Source organism: Dysidea avara, chromosome 3 (genome assembly GCF_963678975.1).
Source record: "Dysidea avara chromosome 3, odDysAvar1.4, whole genome shotgun sequence".
Lineage (NCBI taxonomy): Eukaryota > Metazoa > Porifera > Demospongiae > Dictyoceratida > Dysideidae > Dysidea > Dysidea avara.
This window is the reverse complement of record NC_089274.1, coordinates 30,444,491-30,465,757: the sequence shown is the minus strand read 5'-3', so window position 1 is coordinate 30,465,757 and position 21,267 is coordinate 30,444,491. Positions and strand designations below refer to the sequence as shown.

General features: G+C 38.3%; 2 protein-coding genes across 2 annotated transcripts in view; both read left to right on the top strand.

Moving 5' to 3' along the window:
• The window catches only part of LOC136250681 (ubiquitin-fold modifier-conjugating enzyme 1-like), a 61,592-nt gene that overhangs the window by 3,972 nt on the left and 36,353 nt on the right, over positions 1 to 21,267 (top strand). The window contains exon 3 of the mRNA XM_066042910.1: positions 11,542 to 11,609. Coding sequence (XP_065898982.1) covers positions 11,542 to 11,609 — 68 coding nt within the window. The remainder of the gene's footprint in view (positions 1 to 11,541; positions 11,610 to 21,267) is intronic.
• Positions 1,642 to 9,041, top strand: LOC136250679 (uncharacterized). Its single transcript, XM_066042908.1, has 4 exons — positions 1,642 to 7,591; positions 7,647 to 7,709; positions 7,762 to 7,812; positions 8,172 to 9,041. The coding sequence occupies exons 1-4, from the start codon at positions 7,444 to 7,446 to the stop codon at positions 8,264 to 8,266; spliced, it is 357 nt and encodes a 118-aa protein (XP_065898980.1). The 5' UTR covers positions 1,642 to 7,443; the 3' UTR covers positions 8,267 to 9,041.

The window sequence follows — 21,267 nt, the reverse complement described above, 5'->3', positions numbered from 1 at the left end:
TTCCATATTAAAGCATGCTCTGTAGACCTAGACAGGCATGCTGGCACTGGCTATTTACACATACATTCGCTGCCATCCTCAAATACTTCACAACTTTATTCATGCTCCATTACTTGTGCGACCTCACATCTTTTGCTCGCTGAAATACCCTTGGTATTTACGATGGGAACACTCTATACTAACTCACTGCTTCTACACCATTGTATAAAACACTTAGACACTCGTAATAGGCATCTTTGAGGATTTATAAACCATCAGTCACGCTAATAATTACCTCGGCTGCGCCTCAGTAATTATTGACATCACCTCAGGTTTTTAAATTCTTGAAGACACCTATTGCGAGTGTCCAAAACTATTACATAGGGCATTCAGAGAATGCTTTGATATTTAAAGGCATGCCCACACGACAAAAATAATGCGAATTGAATGTGCATTGATTTGAATTATTCGTGTCCACACGGAATATGCATTAGGGTGATTCGAATTGAAAGTGGATTACACGAATCCACCTCCACAGGTGGTTTGAATACAAATTGACTACGAATCGGGATTTGCTACGTCATAATAGTGCAGCACATGAGGGCTTGACACGTTTGCGCATGACCTTTGTAAGCAACACGGGATAGAAATACAGAAGCGCTCGGTGTGATAAAAGCACAGGGACGTATCGAAGCAGTGTGTCATCATCGTATCTAGCCCTTAGAGTTTGAAAGAACAACGGTCCCATACCCATCACGCACCATCAGCAGTTTTTCGTACTTTATTCGTAGAAATCCTTCCAGTACGGTATAAACAAAAGTATAAGCGTTACTATGAGCTATTCCTTTCAGTCTATCGTTAAGCTCACTGTTCTCTTGGTTGGCGCAAATGAGTGTTTTCTCAACCGTTTAATTATCTGTTTATCACACTAGTAAATTCAATAATGCGCATTACATGATAATGCATGTGGACACATTCAATTCGAATTCAATATGCATTGCCTGAATTCGTTTTGCATCCATTTCCTAATTCGAATTCGTGTGGACATGCCTTAAGTATGCAAGGTTTTTTAGGTCTCACTGGGTAATTGCATCTAGCCACAAACAAATTACATAATATGCTTTGTGGGTTACTAACAAAATTCCAGTTACAAGGGCCATTGTCTTTGATCCTTTCCCAATGAATTTCAGTATTTTGTCTAGCAATTCTACATCTAGTGCTAGGGGTGGTGGCAAGGGGTGCTGGATATCCCGGGTATTTAAAAAGAAAAATTATCTGATTAACTAAGACACGATTCTTCAATGGATAAACCCCTTAAGAATGATGTAATAATGACCTCAGCTCTGCCTATGTATTATTACTAGGCCTGAGCCTATTATGCTCAAAATTTTACCTTTTATTCTTACCAGAATTTTCCAAAAATTTCTCCTATTCTTTTTTTTTGTATCTAGCTTATTATTCCATAATGCTCATTTAATTTCTGTGGCTAGTAGCTTAGTTTTAAAGATGCTGTTATACCGTATTTCTATAAATATAAGCTGCGAGAAATTTTCACGAGATAAATTTTCGTGTTAAAAATTTTTCACCGGTGTCCTCAAGCGACGAAAAATTTTTAGCAATGAATTACGTAACTTTATTAATTCTATACGGCCATTTTTTGAGAACCAGAATGACAAGCAGCGAAACTGAAGTGTGGTATCTCCGTTCCATGGAGGCTGCGCCCCAGATTTAGAAGTTGTCCGTCACAAATCAAGCAATGGACTGGAGTGGTAGAAGCTCATTCCATGCAACTTGCACATTTGTACATATATACTTTATTTAATGTGTCCTGTAGTAGCTGTCTATCACGGAATGGCATCATTACCAATGTGCAGCGAAATAGACGAAGTGAGACGAATCCCTCTCTCCTAGGATCAGGGAGAACTTTGTTTTTAAAAGACTGCAGCAAAGACATATGCTTGACACGCCAATGGCCAAGCCTCGATCCAGGTGGCCAGAAAGTAGTTTACCGAATTCATTCAACTTCTCGAATATTACGTTGGGAAAAATTTTTCGCGTAATTAATTTTCGTCGGATGCTACCTTCGACAAAATATTTTTAACGGTTTATAATTATAGAAATACGGTAAGTACATGTACAGTAGTTTTGCCAGAATTAATTAATAGCCATAAATGAAGCATTTTTCTAGTCATAAATAGTTGTAACAGATTTGGAATATCTGCAGTAATAGTTAGTGTTTTCAATAATTGTGTATACCGTATAGCTGGTAATTTCGAAAGGTTTTTATTTTCGGATGTTTCGAAGAGGCCATTCTCTTCGAAAATGAATTCCCACGTACAGCTGTTCTTCGAAAATAAATTCCCACAAGTGAAAGCAACAATCCAACTTTCGGCGATTCACTTGTGTATTCCTCGAGTTTTAGCTCAGTATTATATACTGATGATAATGGGTAAATTGTATCATTACTGTGCCAATAACCAGAAAACAGGTGATCCAGAATGGGAATTGATGCCGTCTGCTCTAGAATCTATGGTAGCTAGATAGCAGTAGCTATGATCAAGCTCGATCAAGCCAGTGAATTTACTCCACTCGAGACTCCCTCAGTCTTCTCTCCAGTGTACATGCACGGGGATGAGGATTATTCCATCAGTAAGTCAGTTTTTGGCAAACATTCACGCATCTTCCATATTTTGTGACATAAATTTTCCATTTATTTGAAATCCATCTGGACTTTGAAATATGCACTCTTCGAAATTAAAATCCTTCGAAATTCAGATTTTGCTTCTTGTGCGAAATTTTCTGTTCCGAAAATAACCCGCTATACGGTATATTAAAGCTGTGGCTATAGCTACATGCTTAAGTTAGGTAGATAATAATGATATCAATTTGTTCAAAAACTTGAAGAATGTATACTGGTATAAGATGCACAAGTTTCAGAATAGCGCAGTTACATCTCTGATGCTAGCTGCAGAGTTGTTAACATGAAACAATCTGACTACTCTATTAGAGTATTTGAGTGTTCTATTAGAGTACATCGATCTTTTAGTGGCTTTTCAGCCAGCACTCGTACAATAATGCCAGCTATATATCATTCTTAGTAACTTAACTCTTTCTTATAGCTAATCAAGAATAGACACACCTCTTACTTCCACTGAATACTGTATTTCCGTGAACGTCCGATAATTCTAAAATTATGCCTGTAATCATCCTATTATTCCAGAATTATTCTCACAAAATTGGTGTTATTCTAAAAATTATTGTGCCATAATACACGCAGGCCTAATTATTACTGTACATCATTGGTGATTGTTATTATGCTCTCCCGTATGGGTGAGTATATTGTACTTGGTTTGTACAGTACGTACAACTGTACTTAGGTGGTTTTTCATTTTTTTCAGTTGTATTTTTGGCAAGATGCTCACAGCTTAATGGTGTTATGAATTGCGAAGGATATCTTAGTAGATCTTTCTTTTCATCGAGGCAGTTTTTGTTTGCCAGCGTTTAGTGCGAGTTATGGATGAAGTTGTAGGTCTGTAAATTGGTATCTGTGTTTGCAATGCAGATGCCACACGCACGATTCAATAACTCTTCAGCTGGAGAAAAAAAATGTTTCTAAATGGTAAAATCTCTATTCTGTATTGTTGAGCCAGTATTCAGCTCCAAAGGTGCAAAGTAATAGCTGTTATTGTCATGTCAACGCGACGATTCTACGCGAATATTTGCATTGCTATTACAATAGTACTTATTAATAACTCTTGGAGACATGAGGTGTTGTTGGTTGGTCTCATAAGGTTTTAACTGGTAGAAAGAAATCTGTTGAAACTACAGTATTTAAAACTCTATTATGGTATGGATTCTTTCTGACTTAGTTTCTATGTGTACCTTGCAGTTAGTAAAACTCTGTAAACTGTCCACCCTTTCTGAACATAGACGGAGATTGAAGAAATGTTTGACTGGAGAAATGATGTAGAGCTATCCTACAGTACAAAAGATGGCATATAGTACGAAGTCAATGCGATGTAACAAATGGGTGTGGTCATACAGTACAAGTCAAATATGGATAACATGTGATTGAAGTTACGCTATGCATATTCATACAGCCAGCTATTGGATTGTGCTAGGTGAGTTTTACAAGCCTGAAAGTATTAGGAAGCGGTGTTTGGTTATGAAGTTATGGTCCTTTACCCCTTGCAACTAATGGCTGAGTTTAATTGATAGCTTTCTAATGTTAGCAATAGTGTGTAGGTTACTTGAAGCAATTTCTTCTGGGTTCATGAATCATTACTCACTCGATCCCAGAGTATCGAGTACCTGAAATATAGTTAAATACTTTGATAGATACAGTATTTACAGTATAATTCCCATGCTGCATCATTTTCTCCACTGAGTACTGAAGCCAAACAAAACATACATTATTGTGTAATGCTTTTGTTGATGTATAGTGAAACCACATGCTTATATATAGGGTGTATAGTTCTCTGCGTTTGATGTGATTCAGTTTGCAAATTTGGTTACATGTTTGTCCCATGCTCTTTTGGTAAGTTATTTAGTAACGTCAGTCATTAGAAATGACTGTCAGTCATTGGAAATGAATCAGTGACTGAATTGGAAATGTTGTTGGAGTGTGTTTATGTTTTTTATATGGGAGTAGAGGAATTTACACAAAATAATGATTTCACTTGAAACCAGTGATAGTATTGTTCAACCTAAATTAGTGCCTTGTCTTGTCCAGTTCTTTAGATCCTATGGCTTTTAACAAACAGGCTGAGTAGGTGTGTGCGTTGTATGCTTGAGTATGCGTGTGTGTGCACAAAAATAAAAACGCACGGAAAATGCGTATTGTTTAATTAACTAACAACTGTTTTTATAACAGAAGTGACATACGGATATCAATAATGATAATATAGTTAGTACTGTTTCTCCACGTACTGTACAGTATTTCACGGTTTTCTTCGTGTACTTTCAGTTGAAAATCTCTGTCCTCAATCAGCAAGAATCACCATCAGCTCACTTGGCACTCATGAAGATGAAAACAAGGTAACCGATCTTGAGGGACTTGCTGAAAGCGACGCTGCTTGAACAGTACCACAGTGAATTATATCAACTTGAGGATTAACGGACACACTTTCCACACGACTAGATTGAGTGCACAGAGTTTACAACATTATTCAAATTTACGTCTCTGTGTTTAAACTGTCATATATGTAATTGGTGAAGGAGCATCAGAATCGGTAAAACTTGGACACCTTTTTATTCTTTGTGATGTCAGCATTCCGAAAATCTTATTTGCAAGTCCATGTGACCTTCTGTATATGAGTTATCGATCAATCAATTCCACTATGGTGGCTTATGCGGATACAGTGCATGCATTTTGTAAAGTTTTATGCTCAATGCTGGTAGTGCTTGACTTGCTAAACACATTCTTTCAATTCAAATATCTGAAACATTATTTACAAAATTTTCACCAGAAATTTCCTAGAAAGGGAAATCATAAAAGAATAGAGTCTGTTATGGCCCTTTCCTGAACTTGCAATGGAGCCACACTACACATGTCTGCCTTGACACCTTTACTGTCACCACTAATCATTTGTTTGGCTGAAATGTTATTTCCTTTGAGAAAAATCCAGTTGCCTTTTTTAGCCTTAAAGTTGCACTACTGCTGACCCGCTGACCTGGTTAGCAATCCGGGTCAGACCCGGATGACCCAGATTTGACCCCAATGTGACCAGCGTTAATTAAAAGTGAGGCGTGCACCAATTAGGAGCTACGTTTTGAGTGCTGACTATGCGTGTTAAGTACAAGGGTGTCTAATAATTGTGACCGGATTTGACAAAACCAGGCTTCCACACACATCCAGATTTATGGCTTTAAAGGTTCATAACTCAATGTAGGAGTATGCTATCAGCTTCAAATGTGGATCTGTTATTATATAATGCAATGAATGCATTGTGTGAAAGTTGTAGGTCACTAGCATACTGCATCGTAAAGTTACAAGTGATTAAAGTCAAAGAATTGGATGTGTGTGGAAGCCTGGTTTTGTCAAATCCGGTCACAATTAGCGATGTTAGACAGTGGGCATGGTTCCAAGTACTGTAAGTTTGCAGAAAGCAAGATACTTTTGGGTGTGGCTTTGCGCATACCTAACACACCGTAATTACAAACAGTATAACACATTCGATTTGTGGGTGTGGCACCACATAAGCTTGTAGGCAGCTATGAACTAGTCTTGCATGGGTAGGCAGATTTTTTTCTCTTTGTCACTGGGTAGGGAGAAAAAAGGGTCTGGTCCAGTTTGAATCCCACACTCGTCTTGACACTACCCAGGATAATGGGGTAGTGTCAACCAAAGAAAGGTGTGCATCTTTAAATAGTAGCCACTTACGTTTTAATGTATCACGTTTCTTTGGTTAACGCTACCCAATTATCCGGGTAGTGTCAACACGAGTGTGGGATTCAAACTGGACCAGACCCTTTTTTTCTCCCTACCCAGTGACAAAGAGAAAAATGCAGTCTGGCCAAGTGAGACTACAGTAGCTACGAACATGGTTTTGTGACTTTAATATCACAGATAAATGGGCGTGGCTGCACATATGGCTGCAGACAGTTGTCCGATAAGTGAGCGTGGCTCACGAAGAGAAGCTGGGTTGCATCAGGACTTGACTATGATGAATTTACACACTTCCGTACCATCCAACTAATTTATTTGCTTCACATGTGATTCAATCCAACTAATTTATTTTCTTCACTGGATAATTTTTAAAAGCGGGTCAGACATGGATGAGCCGTACAAAGGATGACCCATACAAAATATTACCCGGGTGACCCAATCCAGTTTCAGTGCTAAGTACTACTACAAATGAGCCAAATTGCAAGAGCTAGCATAATTCCATCCATGAGTTAGCTCAGCTCATACGCTGCATGTACAGTAGCCTGCATAATAATTTAACGAACTAGTCGTGGTATAGACGCGAACATTCGCATCATACCCTGACAGGCGACACCTTTTGCACAATATAAACTTACCTAACCATACCAACCATCGTGGAGAAAAAACCTACCACGCGAAGCTATCTTGCGAAGCTCTTTCACGAAGACTGAGGTGCAAGCCTGTCTGTAGAGGTGTACAGTACAGACCCCCTGGTAAAATCTTTGTGTCACTTCGTGCACTATGCGCGACTAACTAAATATCCCTGGTGAAGAGTGTGCAGAGCATTGAAAAGTATGAGTATTAACAAGTAAATACTGCCACAATGCGAGCTGCCACTGCTTAGCTTGAAGCTTTCGATGCGGTGATGGCTTGTGATAAATCCTAGTTCGAAGGCAGTAAATCCAAAAGGTGGGTTGGAAGGAGATATGGCTGGAAAGCAAAGTACTGGATGAGCTACAGTATATGATGCACAGAACTGGTTCATGGCGCCAACATCATAGTTTTTGTTTAAGGGGAAAGGTGGGAAGGCTACTGGAATGCCGTTTTTGTACTGTAGATCCTGCAGAAAACAAACCACTTCTGCCACTGCAACAAGCGAACCAGCTGTAACGAGTAATGAAACAGCTGCAACGAGTAATCAGCCAGCTGGAACTGTAGCTACAACCCAGACTAAAAACAACAATGGTATGTACACTTTGTGAAATTATACTCATATTATATTTCAATAATATAATGGTAGGAGCATCAACAAGTCACAAGAGAAAACTTAATTGCCAACTAACTAACTCCAAAAAGGAAAAAGGTATAATGTCACTAGAGAGACTTGTTCATTGATGTGATCTATCTTTACCTAGATGCAGCAACCGGAAGTGTGTTAGAGGTTGGCATTATTGCTGAAATGAGAAGTATGCAAATATTAATACACACTGATACATATTAGCAAGAGTGAATAATAGTAAAGGTATAAAAATTGTAGTAGCTGACGTGTTAACATGAACTGGACTTTCTAGATTCTTCCTTTGTCAAGATGGCACATACTGTACAATTTTCAAAGGATATACAGTGTATTGGCTTGGCCATCAGTTAAATTCTTTTACAAAAAGAAACCAGTGTATGGCCATATACAATGCATGCAAATATGGTAATTTTCATGAATACATGTAAATAAGAACTTTTGGGTTATTATAATAGGGATCAATATTTTCCACATGGAATAAGATATAAAATAATAGTATTATCATAGATTTGTACATATCGTACATAGGTGAAGACAGTAAGATGTTGTCAAAGCTGGTGGAGTGGCAGCAGCAGTGGATCAGTTTATTGACTGCACAGACATCTCAAATGTTACAAAATTGACTCCACCTGTGCAGGAACCTAGGCCCAGAACGCCAACACTGCTGGAATTGCTTGATGCAACTGATGAGGAGCTGGACTTTTTGAATTCTCCCTCCTAGCTATCTTCCGATAAAGAGACAGTTGATCAGACCACTACCGTGCTCAAGCCTTTACCATTATTGCCATCATTATCAACAGAGCCTTGAAGCTCTCAAGTTTATGGGCCTGCAGTCCAAGTGTCACTTCATTCACCATCATCTAGCACTCACCATTATGGATTTGCAGGAGGCCATTCATCATTCCAATCACCTGTCCAGTCATCCAACCCAGCATCCGCCTTTCAGCACACCACCCACCTTTCAGCACACCACCAAAGCTGTTACCTGTCTAACAGGTTATAAAGAACTACCCTGGAGACAACTTGTCCACATTATGAAGATTGGCTAGTGCATAGCATATTCGGCCGAGAAGAACTCCATTAGAGCAGTCTGAGGGAAGTAGGTAAGAACAAAACTGGATCACTAGATAAGGAGAAATTCCAATACATTAAGTCTGTTATCCATACTAAAGTGCCAACAGACACATCACCAATATTGTTTGAAGCCATCTGGGACAAGTGCAGGTCCACTATTTCCAAAATGTGTCAGTTATTGTAGGATTCTGCAAAAGAGCGGCCGATAAAACATTTGTGATTATAATATAACACATTATGCATTTGATTTTTGTTTGTATAGTGTATGTGCACAGCTGTACAGTACTGCATTTTTCAATCAGTAATTTTTAACAAAAAAACTGTTCCACCTATTTATTGTTGGGATACAAAAAATCACTTAAGCCATTTTTAATTGAAACGCTCTGTTGTGCGAATTTTTTAGAATACAGTACTACAGAAGTCAGCAAAATAAGAGTACATTTGCAGGCTTGTCCTTTTGTATAATCCAATCTTTTGACAAAATTGATGATAAATAAGAAGTCACTTAAGCCATTTTAAATTGAAGCACTTTGTTGTTGCGAACTTGTTAGAATACAGTATTACAGGAATCAGCAAAATGTTAAGTTCTACTCTGGATTTTGAACAAGCATTCTAGCCTATTTCTTCGTCTTGCATCTTGGTTGTTTCAGTGAACAAACACTATATACCTGTAAAGCATTTATTATCATAGATAGTATGCAACCAGAGATTATCTATGGACATTCAACTTACTGCTTGATAGGGCATACTGTAGATCACCACATAATCCATTCTCTACTTCAACACCTTTCAGAACAAGCGCACGTAACAAATACAAGTTAGCAATGCATTCACAAAATTTAGCGATCATACAAATGTGAGCACTGGCAACCTTGCTGGTATCAGTGATATTCCACTGGGATATGGTGTGCGAAACTTCAATGCAGTGATGCTGAATCATGTACCAACTGCAAGAAGCCATAGACGGGGCTCCTGAACTAAATATCATGTGAATCAGATCAATTAACACATGTACAGACTCATTAGACAAATCAATGGGACAAAATTACAAGATCTGAAGGTAGCTGGCAACTAGTGCCAGGTACCTTAATTACTTACTACAACTAATTGTGGTAAACCTTAGCTAGCCTGACCATAATATATAGCTGCGATGGATTGGTGTTGCTTACTTTCTTGCTTGTACAAAGGTAAATTGCATTAAAGTAGTGTAGTCCAAACATTATAACCACAAGCCACCTAAGCGTAAGTGTTAACCAAGCATTATGCATCACAAGTTTTCGATCGATTTATACCCCAAGAAGGCAATGGAATTTATTGCCACTGCAACTGTATTCAAGTGAGAGTTAGTCCAACATATAGCAACAGTTAGCAAATTATTTGAAGAAGTCGTGGAAACCCTAATTTATATTGTAGGAATTGTAGCTTGTTAATGTATAACAGTTAGCAATTATTGCTTTAGCTATAGCTAGAATATAAAAGTTTTATTGCCTCCATGGCGTCTATCTCGGATGTCAGTACTCCGCCTCCACTCCTGCTAAAGTAAGCTGTGGGAATCTGGCCGGGTAAATTAAAATGGACACACATGGGTTAGGAACAGTAAGGGCTATAGAAACACGGTATTCTTAGCTAGCGCTATTCTTAAAATTCTTTTGTAGTGTAACTACTGTGTGCCTGTAATATGAATCTTAACAATAATCATCATAATACTCGATTACCACACAGCTTCTCTAAGCATCCTGTAGTAGCTTCTGCATTAGTTTGATAGTTTAAATAGGTACTTCAAAGTGACCATGAAGCTTACTGATGCCAAGAATGCCTGCCAGCTGCGAACTAGCGAGACTGTTGCCTCCCAAACTGTAACAAGTAGTCGTTCTTAATACTGGCAATACCTTTAAAACAACGAAATGCTTTTGAAAAGGAACAACAGTGTTTGCATTTTCCACTCGTTGTGCAAACGTTTTGTTTCCGTGCAAACGTTTTGTTTCCGTGCAAACGTTTTGTTTCCGTGCAAATGGATTGGGAACTTTTTTTTCAGCTACTGTATAACTTCCTCATTATTAATAGTGGTTTCAATCTTTCATAATGTAAGCAATGAAGCTTCATAGCCTCTCTGTTCATGGCACTGTTATGAGCTGCTAGTTGATTAATTGCTTTTATACTGAGACGTGTTGTTAATTGTTGCTTAATTGGTACTGCTATATTGTACAGGGATGTCACTACGGATAACCCTCCTGGGGTACCGGTATAGGTACAACATGTCTTGGTTGCAGGTCCAGCAGTCGACAGTTTTAGCCAAGCTCACCAAATATAAACTTTGTACAAATTTTTTAATAATCATTGTGGACTTAGTTAATGCAATGTGTGTATGTTGTAGTATGTTTCCTGTGTATGTGTGTGCTCCAGTGTGGAAGAATGGCTAGTCCGGATACTAGAGTGTAAACTATTAGATCAATCAGCCAATACCAAAATGGCAAATGTCGTAGCTACTATGGTATGTGCTTGGTCCTAGCTTGTGCAATAGCTCTGCAAAAATTATTCAGGGTACCACCACTGTGATGCCTGGGCAACCATAGCTAGCAATAATGTACATGTACTAATGGACTAAAATTTGTACTAACTGCAAGAATTACCTGATAAGTTTCTATTATTATGTATTCTGTTTTTTTGTATGTTATAAGTCTGAGCACATATTTATTAAATTTTCTTTGACATCACCGGGCTTTCATGAGACTTATGCATAATTAAGTGTGTGGTGTAGTTACTGTATTTTAAATCAATATTGGTACATCACTAACTGAACTGTGTGGTCTTATTTGTGTCATAGTATGTGAGCAATAACAAAGAAGCAGATAATGATTGGTTCAGTTTAGAATCAAACAGGGATGGAACTAGGTTAGCGTTTGATGTCACTGTACTACACACTTTATGTACAAACTGCACTTTTCTCCCACTTTTTGGGAGATCGAAAGAAAAGGTTTTCATTTTTAGTGTGCATACCAGTTACCATGTATTTGTATATCATACAGTGTGGTAGTGCTGTATATTAGGGATCATGGAGTTTTGGACTTTCTTACCCTCCAAAAAAACAGCCTCAGTTTCCTTCAGAACAGCTTTGCAGTATTGGTTAAGCCCAAAAATGTCTTCAGAGTGACCCCAACAGAATAAGATTCATATTTTACTATTCCCTTCAGCCAAGCATAACTCGACAATGCATACTGTATTGCTATGGGCTTGATTTTTCACTGTTTGATGTTACTTCATCCTGAGATGAGTTTGTGTCCTATAATCAAGACACTGTACTAATATTCACAATTTTGATTAAATTTAGATACCTGTTTTACTAAATAGTACAATGTACTCTCCTGCATCAGCATCAAGACATGTAACAAGGTCTTTATTAATCATGATGGTTGTTTTGTTTGTCAACAAACTCAAACTCTTAGTGTGCTAAGGCGTCTCTATGACCAAAAGCACTTTAACAAGACCAAAACTACAGGGTATAAAAATTTAAAAGCAACATGACTATGCGTGCTACAGTTTAGGATATGATCTGTAAATACATTGATTGTGGTTAATATGAATCTAAAATAATCCTGCATGTGGGGCAGTTACCAATGCATCTTTTTTCTAACTTGATTTTTCTTTGCTCATTAATATTGCATCATGTTTATCTGTCTCATGTTTCATAAGAGTAAGTGCCTTCTTTTCTGTAACTAGTGATGTTAACTGCTTCCCAAAGTTATAGAAACACTTAGCTGAAGTGTGCACATGTGTGTTACGTTAATTTTGCTCAAACCTTTGCTCATTTCTCTTTACTACAGTTTTAGAGTAGTGATTGGTAGTGCTGAGCGATTGTATTGATTTTGAAATTAATGACAATTGCCACTGACAATCATGATTTCCATGTTGTTTAGTAATCACGATGTCATGACATCATACGCATGTGTATTGGTAGTATAAAATGGCAGCACGTACTGAAGATTTAGCAACCTTGCTACCACTGGAGAAGTTGACCAGTGTTGTGTGGAAGCATTTTGGCTTCCCTAGTAGAGATGGGAGAATGATAGAGCCTTAGCGAAAATGTTTTTTTTTTTTTTTTTGTAAACTGTGCAAACGAGACTATTCTTACTTTGGGAATACAACAAATTTTTGGCAACACTTGGAAGAATGTCACGTGGAAACATTTTGGAAGCAAAAGAAGTCATACAAGCCAGTGAGAAGGAGTCATTGGGTAACAGTAGCAGTACTGTACTCAGGCAGAATATTAAGCTGGGGGGGAGGGGGGGGGGGGGGGCAAAGCAAGCCGCTTCAGATTCAAGGGGGGGCTGGGGGTGTGTATGCTCCTCCAGGAAAATTTTGAAAATTTTGGTATAAATATAGTTACTCAATTTTGGTGAAATTTTATTGTGATGCTATTGAATATTGACCATTCGATTATACAGCCTTTCCATTTCTCAAGGCTTTAGATATAAACCTAGGGGGCAATAGCTAACCCAGGGGTGCTCCCCTCCCCTAGATTAACCCCCTGGTACTAATGCTACAGAAGTAGTGACCAACCGATAATTGATGTAGTGTTTGCTCAAAAGTAGCCTTACCCTCGAGATTTAAGGTTTAAATGATACAGTCTTTATTTTATATCGAGAGACATGCATCCTTATCAGACTGCGAATGATGCTGAATTTTGAGCCATGTTGGTTGCCTTCGATCCTTGATATACTCCTATGGACCTTAAAACACTGGCCTTATATACCCAGGCTTTATGACAAAGAAAAGGAGCAAGTTTGCAGTGACTGAAGTAAGTAATTATGCACTTACCACTGATACAGTATTTTGGACTTCGCGTCACAATGAAGCTTGATGCTTTGCTTTAGTCATACCTTGCAACTTGCTGTGGAAGTTGTGCTCAAGCTTAGTTTCTCACTTCAATTGTTCTTCAAAATTGTACTTGTTAAAGCAAAATACAGACTGCGTTCAGCATGAACAATCACGTTTGATTCAGGATGTTACTACTCTATGGAATTTGACTTATTAAACATCTGATATCCCAACAACAGTCACTCTGTGCTATCCTGACAGAATTGCATATGAGGCGACACCTAATGCCATCTGTATGTGTGGATGAAGAACCAGAAGCTAAATCATTGGTTTAACTACGCAAGATACAGTGTCTATCCTATATTGCCAGAAAGTATTTGGCTATTCCTGCAACTTCAGTACCAGCTGAGAGGGCATTAGCCTAGCAGGCCATGTTGTAAACCAAAACAGATCTGCCTTGCTACCTGAAAATGTCAATAAACTTGTGTTTCTGGCAGAAAATGTACATAATTTTGTTGATTCATTTCATACCAGCTAAGCTGATACATTGATTATATGAACTACTGTATAATTGCTAAATGTTGTACACAAGCTTATCTTTTTATGAAATATAAGCATAAGTACATACAATGCATGTAAATTACACTGTAATATCATGATGTATATCATAATCGCGATAAGCTGGATCTTGCAATCATGAAAGTAGCAAAAATTTCAGAATTACTCAACTCTAGTGATTGGCAGTATTAAGATTTTTCAAAATCAATGCAGTATAAAGTACTATATATTATTACGGTATTAAAGTTACCCTGTATAAAAAAATGTAACAAATGTACAAAGCAGAAATTATCTAAATTTACAAATGGTTGCTAACAATTTGGCTGACAAATGAAGTAAAATTTTGCTGATCGCTATTTACAGTAGATTAGCTGATAAGAATACCAGTAGATTTACATTTTCTGGTAGTAAACGGTTTCTACAATATTTGTTACAGATGTATCGGATTTAGGATTTGTTTCGATGGTATACTTGTTGTGGACACATGCACACACGTAACGACCACAGAAGGGTGTCAGTATCTGTTGGCATTACTGGCTCATGATCCGCTCATCACAATATTCTTTCACCTGTTTTTTATACTTTCTGTAGGACTAAGAGAGTCGCAAGATAATATCACAAGATGAATAAAAAATTGGAAATTTTAAAATGGGAATAGGGATCGCTGAAAAAAGCCGCAAAACAAGAAGGGATCGCTGGGGTGGTAATGTAAACCTCAAATCCCTATTTTGACTCTCTGTCATAAATCTTTAGTTAGCTACATGCTCTGTCATTTTGAAGTGAGTCAAAATAGGGATTTGTGGTTTACATTACCACCCTAGCGATCCCTTCTTTTTTTTGTGGCTTTTTTCAGCAATCCCTATTCCCATTTTAAAATTTTCAATTTTTTATTCATCTAGTTTGTGTACTTTTATTAATCTAGTAATGGATTATGAAGAAGACTGTGGTGAATAGTGTAATTTTGCATTCTGCATAGTAACACTGTCAACATTTCAGTACACACATGAAACTGATCAAATTGCAATGTGCTGAGAGTCTCCTAATTTGAGCTACAATTTACATTACTGGTGCCTTTAATAGTTATCAAATTCAGTACAAGGATTGTTGTTAGTTGTTATACGCTTGACTGCATTATACATCAGGGTGAACTCCCTTCAGACTGGAAGAGGGCATGTATGTAACACCAGTATACAAGAAAGGCCCGTGTACTAATCCATCAAACTATAGACCTATATCATTGACTAGTATTTACTGCAAGTTGTTGGAACATATCATCTCCTTCACTAACAGCAGCGGGCAATCCGGTCAGAAACTGATGTAGTAGTTGTTGTTCTTTAGCAGCAGCTTGTAAATCTGGCATAGCTTGCTGTAACAAATGTTTGAGTTCATGAACATAGAGGTTCAAGGTTTCCCCGGGTAGCATGGATCATCAGTTAAATCTGTCTAATGCTGAGAATGCTGGAAGGAGGAGTTTGCTTGTAATGGCCTTTTTTGTTTTAGTATAGTCTGCCTTATCCTCATCGCTGAGTTCAAGCCATACTGCTAGGGCCTCTCCTTCCAGGAGTGTCGGTAGTTTCGCGGCTTTTGTTGCCGCATTCCACTCGTTAGCCATGCTGCATATTTCAAAGCGGCTAAACCATTTGTCTGTGTCCCCGGACGAGAATGTTTTAGGTATGCTAATGTGTTTAGCTATGTTCGACATCGGTTCAGTATCTTCACTATCTTGCATCCAATCCTCTGCTATCAATGTAGTCGCTGCTAGTTATAGCCAATAGTATAATCACACAGTCACACTTGATAATACATAACTCAACTCAAGCACACAGTCTTACAACTCTCTCATCATACAAAAAGGAAATTGACTTTATAACTACATTAACTAGTATGATGTACATACATGTAATTACAGATAATAATGATGTAATACAGTTTGTGATGTAATACAAGTATGCATTAACATTATAGTCTGTTACACTACCCATCTAAATATGAGCTGAAAGAAAGTGTTGATATGGAAAATTAACACCTTGATATGGTTTTGTTGGATGAAGAAGACAAGCAGCCTGATTGAAGATAAAAGAAAAGACAAGGTGCAGAGGGCCTTCACTCGTCGGAACCCCAAAAGGCACATCCCACTGGTAAGTCTGTTATTGTGGCGTAAAATGGTGGCCGTGCGCTGCTTCGTTTGGCCTCTAGCCTTGTGACTGTGGTCAGTGAGTGAGGCATTGAGTCTAAAATTCGAGTTTTAGCTATTTTTTAAATTCTGTATCCGGCCACCACTACTGTACCGTTTGATAGAGAACCATAAACTTGAGGTACAAGGCACATGAACAATTAGAAACTCATGGAGTAGTCTTATCATCGTTAGAATAAGCATTGCACCTGTGCTGCACCTGTTCCTGCATTAGACTAGGATGAGAGAGAGGATGAGTCTAGTCTGTCTTCTCAATGACAAAAAGTTTTCGATTAAGGCACTTAATGAGCATATTTCTGTCGTATGACTAGGAGTCATCCGTTTGTGTGAACATAACGTAGTAAAAATGTTCACTGCTGCTGACCATAAGCAACCATCATTGAAATTTTTATCAAGACACACGGTAGTGTGTCGTGCGGCCCAAGAAGCCGGCGCGTAACACCCGTGAGTATATTGACAGGAAGAAAGAAAACGCAATTTTCGCACCTCCGTAGCTCTGTGCTGCCTTGATGAAACAAGACGATTTTTTCTGTGGACACTCCCTCCACCTTCAGCACTCCACATTCCAAATTTGAGCGAAATCGCTTCAAGCGTTCCCGAGATATGCGACTTCAAAAATTGGCTTAGTTTCTTCGTTTTTTTTTTTCTTCTTATTTTTCTTCCTCTTTTCGCACACTTACAAAAACTGCTATAAAACGCGAACGCCATATCCGATTGCTTTGAAATTTGGCACACAGAAGGGGGGTATAAAGGCGCATCTCTGTACCAACTTTGGCTGGAATATGATAAACAGGCAAAGAGTTATGAGCGATTATTCACGAAAAATAACACCAATATGTTGTCACGCCTACAGGGTAAATCGCGTATGGGAAGAAGCTGAAAATCGGTGGGTGAATAGGTTAACTATTGAACCTCAAACCTTTTGTGGTTTGAAAGAAATCGAGCTAAAAACCAGGAAGATACAACGAAAAAACCAACAGTGTGTAACAATTATGCAATCGAGATTAGCTAATAAAAAACGATTGCTTGCCACGCCTACCAGGTAAACCGCTTGGCGTAATGCTTTGAAAATCGCTGTACAGATGGAGTTATCATCTTAGAAAGGCTCTTCAATGGTGTAGAAGAATCAGACTTAAAGCCACGGAGTTATAACACGAAATCCAACTTGGTGTAGCAAGTGCGAGATCGAGATACTCTAATAGAGCAGTCATCCTAATAGAGCATTCACCCGAAGAGAATTCAAGAGATCAGTTAGAAACAAGTAACCTGTATAGAGATCAGCCACAAACAATTCACCCTGTAGAGAGATCAGCTAGAAAAAGTTACCTTGTAGGGAATTCATGCAACTATAGAAAGAGATAATTCAGCTAGAAGAAATCACCTTGTAGAGTTCAGCTACAAAGAAACCATAATGTAGAGAGTTCAGCTACAAACAAATCGCCCTGTAGAGAGATCAGCTAGGAGAAGTTTCCTTGTAGAGAGTTCAGTTACAAAGAAACCACCATGTAGAGAATTCATTTACAAACTAGTGACCCTGTAGAGACATCAGCTAGAAGAAGTTACCTTGTAAAGAGTTTAGCTACATAGAAACCATTCTGTAAAGAGCTCAGCTGCAAACAAATCACCTATACAGAATTTAGCTACAAACAAATCACCCTGTAGAGAAATCAGCTAGAAGAAGTTACCTTGTTGATAGCTCAGCTACAAACAAATCACCCTGTAGAGAGATCAGCTAGAAGAAGTTACCTTGTTGATAGCTCAGCTACAAACAAATCACCCTGTAGAGAGATCAGCTAGAAGAAGTTACCTTGTAGAGAGTTCAGCTACAAAGAAACCATCATGTGGAGAGTTCAGCTGCAAACAAATCACCTGTAGAGAGTTCAGCTACAAACCAATCTCCCTGTAGAGAGATCAACTAGAAGAAGTTACCTTGTAGAGAGTTCAGTAAACCACCATGTGGAAAGTTCAGCTACAAACTAATGACCTTGTGGAGACATCAGCTAAAAGAAGCTACCTTGTAGAGAGTTCAGCTACAAAGAAACCATTTTGTAAAGAGCTCAGCTGCAAACAATCACCTGTACAGAATTCAGCTACAAACAAATCACCCTGTAGAAAGATCAGCTAGAAGAAGTCACCTTGTAGAGAGTTCAGCTACAAAGAAACCACCATGTAGGGAGTTCAGCTAGAAGAAGTTACCTTGTAGAGAGTTCAGCTACGAAGAAACCATCATGAAAAGAGTTCAGCTGCAAACAAATCTCCCTGTAGAGAGTTCAGTTAGAAGAAGTTACCTTGTAGAGAGTTCAGCTACAAAGAAACCATTCTGTAAAGAGCTCAGCTGCAAACAAATCACCTGTATAGAATTCAGCTACAAACAAATCACCCTGTAGAGAGATCAGCTAGAAGAAATTACCTTGTAGAGAGTTCAGCTACAGTAAAAAGAAACCACCATGTAGAGAGTTCAGCTGCAAAGAAATCACCCTGTAGAAAATTCTGCCACAAACAAATTGCCCTGTAGAAAGATCAGTTAGAAGAAGTTATCTTGCAGAGAGTTCAGCTACAAAGAAACCACCATGTAGAGAGTTCAGTTAGAAGAAATTACCTTGTAGAGAGTTCAGTTACAAAGAAACCATCATCTGGATAGTTCAGCTGCAAACAAATCACCTGTAGAGAGTTCAGCTACAAACAAATCTCCCTGTAGAGAGATCAGTTAGACGAAGTTACCTTGTAGAGAGTTCAGCTACAAAGAAACCATCATGAAGAGAGTTCAGCTGCAAACAAATCTCCCTGTAGAGAGTTCAGTTAAAAGAAGTTACTTTGTAGAGAATTCAGCTGCAAAGAAACCATCATGAAGAGAGTTCAGCTGCAAACAAATCTCCCTGTAGAGAGTTCAGTTAAAAGAAGTTACCTTGTAGAGAGTTCAGCTACATAGAAACCATCATGAAGAGAGTTCAGCTACAAACAAATCACCCTGTATAGAGATCAGCTAGAAGAAGTAACCTTGTAGAGAGTTCAGATACAAAGAAACCACCATATAGAGAGTTCAGATGCAAACAAATCACCCTGTAGAAAATTCAGCTACAAACAAATCACCCTGTAGAAAGATCAGCTAGAAGAAGTCACCTTGTAGAGAGTTCAGCTACAAAGAAACCATCATGAAGAGAGTTCAGCTGCAAACAAATCTCCCTGTAGAGAGTTAAGTTAGAAGAAGTTACCTTGTAGAGAGTTCAGCTACAAAGAAACCATTCTGTAAAGAGCTCAGCTGCAAACAAATCACCTGTATAGAATTCAGCTACAAACAAATCACCCTGTAGAGAGATCAGCTAGAAGAAATTACCTTGTAGAGAGTTCAGCTACAGTAAAAAGAAACCACCATGTAGAGAGTTCAGCTGCAAAGAAATCACCCTGTAGAAAATTCTGCCACAAACAAATTACCCTGTAGAAAGATCAGTTAGAAGAAGTTATCTTGTAGACAGTTCAGCTACAAAGAAACCACCATGTAGAGAGTTCAGCTAGAAGAAATTACCTTGTAGAGAGTTCAGCTACAAAGAAACCATCATCTAGATAGTTCAGCTGCAAACAAATCACCTGTAGAGAGTTCAGCTACAAACAAATCTCCCTGTAGAGAGATCAGTTAGAAGAAGTTACCTTGTAGAGTGTTCAGCTACAAAGAAACCATTCTGTAAAGAGCTCAGCAGCAAAAAAACCACCTGTACAGAATCCAGCTACAAATAAATCACCCTGTAGAGAGAACAGCTAGAAGAAGTTACCTTGTTGATAGTTTAGCTACAAACAAATCACCCTGTAGAGAGATCAGCTAGAAGAAGTTGCCTTGAAGAGTGTTCAGTTACACAGAAACCACCATGCACAGTTCTGTAATAAATATATGTATTATATATATAATTTGTACATTTACTGATAAAATCAGAAATATTTAAGGTACATCTGCTTCATCTTTTCTTCTTCCTGTAGTAAAGAAAAGAAGATAGGTTAAAAAAGTCCCAAAGCAGGCCATAGGCCGGCTTTGGGGTATACAAATACAAAAAGAAGTGAAATCTAATCCAAAACAGCCAAGCTGTAAAAAAAGTGTGCGGCCCTCAAAAAGGCTATGGTGAAAAAAGATGTGAAATCCAAGGTGGCAGCCAAGAAATGGCTGTGATGGTAGGTTAATGGTAAAAATTTTAATAACAACAATTCAGGTGAATTTTGGTGCCGCTTGGTCAATTGGCACAAAATTCACCTGAATTGTCGTTATTAAAATTTTTACCATTAACCTACCATCACAGCCATTTCTTGGCCGCCACCTTGGATTTCACATCTTTTTTCACCATAGCCTTTTTGAGGGCCGCACACTTTTTTTACAGCTTGGCTGTTTTGGATTAGATATATATATCTATAAATTAAATCCAGTGGTTTTACTCTTACTGATTGGGTTGACTGGTGAGCCAGCGCAGTAGACTTAGTTGATTGGTTGTATTGGCCAGAATTGGGTGATCATTCACTGAAAGAAGGCTATTAGCCTGCATATCCTGCACATCCTGCACATAAGCCTGGCAGTTCTGTAACTACCTGATATAGAACATTGATATAGAACATTGATATAGAACATTTATTTTATACACGATTACAGGTATCTACTGTACATTTTGACGGTAGGAACTACTGTATAGTACATGCAAAACGTCGTTCATGTGCTATACAGCCTGTACACAGTGCTTTTCTGAATAAGCAATTGTGGGTTTCACTGTTTTTAGTGATACCATTTCTAGCCATCTATCCCCCTTAAGTGCAGGTGGTAGGTTATTGTGGTTTTTTACAAAAGTAAACACTTAACAGTATGAGGTACTGGCAGCCATTCATACGCTATACAGCCTGTGCACAGCGCGTTTTTGAGGAAGTGATTGTGGGTTTGACTGGTTTTAGAAAGTAAAAGAAGATGGAACTCCGTGATGCATGTATTGTAGCTGCTATGATAGTCTATAATCT

Coding starts and splice junctions, on each gene's coding strand:
- LOC136250679 (XM_066042908.1), top strand. CDS start 7,444: ATGCCGTTTTTGTACTGTAGATCCTGCAGAAAACAAACCACTTCTGCC. Junction 7,710..7,761: donor TAACTCCAAAAAGGAAAAAG/GTATAATGTCAC, acceptor ATCTTTACCTAG/ATGCAGCAACCGGAAGTGTG. Junction 7,813..8,171: donor CATTATTGCTGAAATGAGAA/GTATGCAAATAT, acceptor TATCGTACATAG/GTGAAGACAGTAAGATGTTG.